This window comes from Cryptomeria japonica, chromosome 4 (genome assembly GCF_030272615.1).
Source record: "Cryptomeria japonica chromosome 4, Sugi_1.0, whole genome shotgun sequence".
NCBI lineage: Eukaryota > Viridiplantae > Streptophyta > Pinopsida > Cupressales > Cupressaceae > Cryptomeria > Cryptomeria japonica.
The window spans coordinates 229,317,849-229,323,412 of NC_081408.1; the positions used below are offsets into that span (position 1 = coordinate 229,317,849).

The 5,564-nt window shown below is 33.8% G+C and overlaps 1 protein-coding gene across 1 annotated transcript; it reads right to left on the reverse strand.

Annotated features, from left to right (window-relative positions):
• Positions 1-292: 292 nt before the first annotated feature.
• Positions 293-1,999, reverse strand: LOC131027290 (DELLA protein RGL1-like). Its single transcript, XM_057957306.2, has one exon. It carries the CDS (start codon positions 1,997-1,999, stop codon positions 293-295), a length of 1,707 nt encoding a protein of 568 aa, XP_057813289.2.
• Between the last annotated feature and the right edge of the window lie 3,565 nt (positions 2,000-5,564).

Sequence of the window (5,564 nt, forward strand, 5' to 3'; positions counted from 1 at the left end):
AAACTATATGAATACAATTGGCAAGAATGATTGTATATTCCATTGTAAAATGGTAAAAATAAATGCAAAGCTAAAAAATGAAGAGACAATTATATTAAAGGCCATTGTAGTAATACATTTTCGCAGTTCTGCTGGCCTTGAATATTATGGCTTAAAGTTAAACAGACTAAAAAAAGCCCAAAATGCTGGTCAATGTAACTGTTATTGATGCAAATGGGGCGACAAACACTTTCTAGTCTACATATAATATTTACGATATACAGACAATTGTTGCGAAAACCAGCATGAATATTCAGTTGATACCACCCCATGCGGAGAGTGCAATTAATGGTGATCCTTTCCACTTTACAATTATGGCATGTCCATGGGCTTCCAGACTATAATATTCTCCGGAAGCATATTCTTGTAGTAACAATCTAGCCTGATACATAGCTTGAAAGCTGAAGCTCCTTTCCCTGAACCCTGCTTGTTTGAAGAAACACGTCCACACATCATTTCTAACATGCCTAACAGTCCTCTCCTTCCCCTCATAGACTATCATATTCCTTATCTGACTTCCAGTAATTATTTCTTCATGCTTCACCCTCTTCATATCATTTCTATCTTTTAAGGTAACATCGAACAGATCAAAATACGCCATGTAATGGGAAAGTACCTCTCTGAATCTATTGACAAAAGAAGGAGAATTATGCTGGGATTCTATTTCAATATTCACCATTACCATTGGCCTCAGTTTCTTGATAACAATTAAGAGATTGTCCAGAAGGACTGGGTCGTATAACAAACTTCTCAGAACAATTGGAGCATAAACTGCCAACGCCTCACCAGATTTAACGCTGAATAAACCTTCCTTAATCTCCTCTATATTAGGGATCTCCATAATACTGTACGAAAACGGAATCGCCAAAGATTTTGCCAGCTCATGAAGTCGTTTTCCGCTTTTCCTAAGCTCTTCACCATTTATCCCAACTGCTGTAATCTTGAGAAGCTCTAGCCTACGGAAAGAAGAAGAAACGGATCGATGTGCAAGATATTCCATCAATACCGTCCAGTGCGAACCATTTCGAATTCCTAGATCAATTACATGAATTTTCTTGGCATTCCCCACGACGTCTATGCTTGCCTGCACAGACGTGAACTGCATTACATTAACAAAGGGCAGAACTCTATTATAGTAAGCAAGGAGACTGTAAAACTCATTTTTGTCAAATTCACCTTCAATATTGTAGGCAAAATCTGGGACTGGTTTGGCTGGATTGTTTAATATGCCAAGACTCTGGCGTTTGATTCTCTCCTGCAGGGCGCCAGAGAAATAATAGCCGAGCCTCTGTGTTGGATTCCCCTGCTGACAAGACAAATTTTGGCATTTACTCACCAGTCCAGCAGCGTGATCATATTTGCCCTCGCCTATCATTCGTGCAGACTCTAGCAGAAGTTGAACCAATTCCAGCCCTTCCTCTTCCTCTCCATTCATATCCTCGTGATCTGAGCTATCCTTAGCGCAAACACGATATTGTTCTCCTGGCACGGAAATATCAATTACTGTCTGCGAATTCCCTGAGTGAGAATTTTCGTTCAACTGTCCAGACATTTTATAATTGTTTACCAGTTCCTCATCAAAAGGAAAGATATGAAATAAATTATGGCTCTTGAGTTCCTCCCCAGAAGGAAACATTTCATGTTTCCGCAGCTCAAAGGTGTTGTCCATGGTCAGATATTGGTCAAGCTCAGTACCATCTGACTCGCATGGCAACGACATGATAGAATAATTTGACATTGAAATTGGAGCGGTTCCATTGTTGGATAAATTTTTCTTCTGTTTATTTGCTGCGAATTGGCTCTCAGTATTCATCTCTTTCCCGGAGGGAAACTTTTCACGGTCTGACAGACCAAAGGTGTCCTCCATGGCTATGGGTAGATATTGTATATGCTCACTACCGTCTGTCTCATTGAATGAATAATCCAATATGGAAAGAGAAATTCCATTGCCAACAGCCATCTCTCTATTTGCTGGAAATTGGCTTTCAATATTCGCTCCAGGAATTGGAAGAGTAACTTACAAAGTGCACAAAAAGGCTAGATTTCTCATATAGCCTACTCGGCGCAGACCACAATGTTCATGTCGTCATCACACCAAATGCAATGAGATACATACAAATTCGGCATATGGTCATTGTTGTCATCACACAAATTCCATTGCCAACAGCCATCTCTCTATTTGCTGGAAATTGGCTTTCAATATTCGCTCCAGGAATTGGAAGAGTAACTTACAAAGTGCACAAAAAGGCTAGATTTCTCATATAGCCTACTCGGCGCAGACCACAATGTTCATGTCGTCATCACACCAAATGCAATGAGATACATACAAATTCGGCATATGGTCATTGTTGTCATCACACAAAATCCAAGGAGATAAATACAAATTCAGCATAAATTGTTAATCGGTAGAAATAATTTTAAGATGGCAATTCTTAAACTATGAATTTTGATTATAAAAAGTAACATTAGAGAAGTGTAAATTATTACGGACATTGTGATTGTTGAAGAGTATGAGATTAAAAAAATTACTTATAGTAAGTTATTATAAAGATTTTAATCAATTGATCTTTATGAATTAGGTTAGTTAAATATGTAATGCTAACAAATATTAACATGAAAATGATGTCTAATTTTTTTGTGTGTTTTTTTGTTTTTTTTTAATTGATTTTCATGATTATGAGTCAGTCCTGAAGCTTGAGTGGGTTAGAGAAGGGAAGCATTTTTAAAATTCAGTTCGGGGAGAAAGACTTCTCATTCCTAACTAACTCATTTAAAAGGTTGCAGTGTCAGGGGTCAAGTCACATAGAGAGGGGCTTACCCCTAATGCAATAGTCAATAATTAATTTGACATTACTAGCTCCTTGGCAAGGATTTTAAACAAGGTCTTAAAAAATAAAAAATATCCCTATGATTTAAGGACTGGAACATCATCGATTTGTGGTGTACGATGTTATTCTAAGATAACCATAAATTGATATTATTACTCTAGGATAGTATTGCTACTACCTTTATTGCAAATCTAATGTGAGTATTCACATTGTCTCTACCTTCCCACACAAAATTTTGTATTTGAAATAATATTAGGCTAAATGTTAACATGGTAATAATAATATCATTAATTATTATTATATTAATATTGTTATTATTGTTATCTCAATGTTAATATAACTTAATGGTGATTATATACCACTGCTATTTCCTTTGACAATAATGGCCTTTATATTTTAATGTGATAATGCTATTAATCCATATTTTGTTGACTTTAATTGCCTATAAATTTATGTTTGTATACGTGTATATATTTTTACATATATTTGATTGTATATTCTAAAAGAATGATAGACCACTATATTTTTAACTTAGGTTAGTCTCATCTACCCTAGAGTACCAATGTTGAATTTAACTGGTAAATTTAAATGCTTATTAAAATTTACTCTTCCTGCAACCGCGTGCAAGTCTGACCTTGTGTAATTTAGACTAGCTTGTCTTATTATCTAATTCCAAGCATATAGCTAAAATTGTTTTAAATAAAATTTTGCCATTTTTTTGGAATGTGATTCAAGCTCAAGATATTGTTGTACACACTCTTCCTACATGGTCAATTGACCATATTAGACTAGGCAATTGTGTTTTAGAATAATAGGCCACTATATTGTTTAACTTAGTTTAGTCTCATCTACCCCAAAGTACCAATGTTGAATTTAAATGCTCATTAAAATTTACTCTTCTTGCAAACACATGCAAGTTTGACCTTTTGTAATTTAAACTCGCTTGTCTTATTATCGGATTCCAAGCATATATCTACAACTTGTTCTAAATAAATTTTTGGCATTCTTTTTGGAATGTGATTAAAGCTCAAGAAATTGTTGTACACACTCTTCCTGCATGGTCAATTGACCATATTAGACTATGCAATTGTGTTTTAGAATAATAGGCCACTATATTGTTTAACTTAGTCTAGTCTCGTCTACCCTAACGTACTAATGTTGAATTTAAATGCTCATTAAAATTTTCTCTTCCTGCAAACACATGCAAGTTTGACCTTGTGTAATTTAAACTGGCTTGTCTTATTATATGATTCCATGCATATATATACAACTTGTTTTAAATAATTTTTTGCCATTTTTTTTGGAATGTGATTCAAGCTCAAGAAATTGGTGTACACACTATTCCTACATGGTCAATTGACCATATTAGACTGTGGAATTGTGTGACATGTGTTCCATTTTTGTTTTGGCTACTTGCGTTGGTCCTAGTTAAATGACTTATGTTTTTTGATAAATTTTTTAAACCAAAATAATGAAGTTGAATTCATTTCCCCCCTCCTTTATTTACCACTCATGTAGCATGCTAAGGGAAGAGGGGTGTAGTTGAGCTCTTTTGGAGCCTAGGAATTCTTTACATAGTCTTTTTAAAAACCTCAACGTAACTCTCGCATGGTTTGAATGACCTTTCAAGTCTATTTTAAAATCATTGAAAACATATTCACCTTTGCTTTCATTTTCTGAGCATTGAGAGGGAGAGAGTTAGTTTAGTTTTCTTTTAAACTTTTTTAAGTAGCTTTTTGTTAAGTTTTCTTTTAAACTTTTTTAAGTAGCTTTTTGTTTTGTTTATAGATGGAAGGTGAGGGAATTCTTGCGTAAGTGTTTATTACAACTATGTTTGAGTATTAAGGAGCTACAAATATCTAGTGAGTTGTGTGTTATACTGTGAGCACATACACATCCAGTGTATGAAGTTTGAAAATTATAAATCAAGCCAAATATCATACTCAACCCCCTTCGTAAAGAAAATGTATGAAACTAAGTTTATATTTATTTGTATATTTATAACTCAGGAAGCAATAAAATGATGTATGTTGGAGAGGGTCATCTCTTTTCTAGCTTTATTTCTATAGTAGGTTCTTTAGATTTATTTCTTTTTATTAAAATAATGGAAAAAGAGAGATGAGAAATATTACATATCATGATGAAAGAATATTAGATGCCTTTTCTTTTTGTACTAGCACATACAATTGATTTTTTTTAGCATATTCCCACTACATAATTTCAGGAGTAATATTTTTAGAACATGAATCCACATATCAACATGCAGATTTATACAATGGAAACATAAACTATTCATTTACTAACTCCTATGTCAAACATTTTTATCATGACAACACATGTATCTATAATGCATTATGTCATGTCTGATAAAAAAATGTTTACATTTTTCTATACTCTACACTTTACACCAATCTCCAATAGCACTTTATTATTCTGAAACAAAAGGAAGATAAACTAAAAAAATAGTGACATGGTAAATATTCATTTATACCCTAACTAGAATGATCTAAATATAAATAAGAGACCTCTTAATGGACGTAACTTAAAACAATACTTTGAATTAGTTCTTTTCCTCATAGGGACAAACAAATTAGGTCCACATATGTTCTCTTCAAGTTCACCTCAAGAATAAGGTAGGTAAATAATAGTTCTTTCTTCATGATCACATAACTTGCACAAATGCACTAGAAAGAAGGT

Bases quoted from the DNA above. Each gene is read 5' to 3' on its own strand.
- LOC131027290 (XM_057957306.2), bottom strand. From the start codon at position 1,999: ATGGCTGTTGGCAATGGAATTTCTCTTTCCATATTGGATTATTCATTC.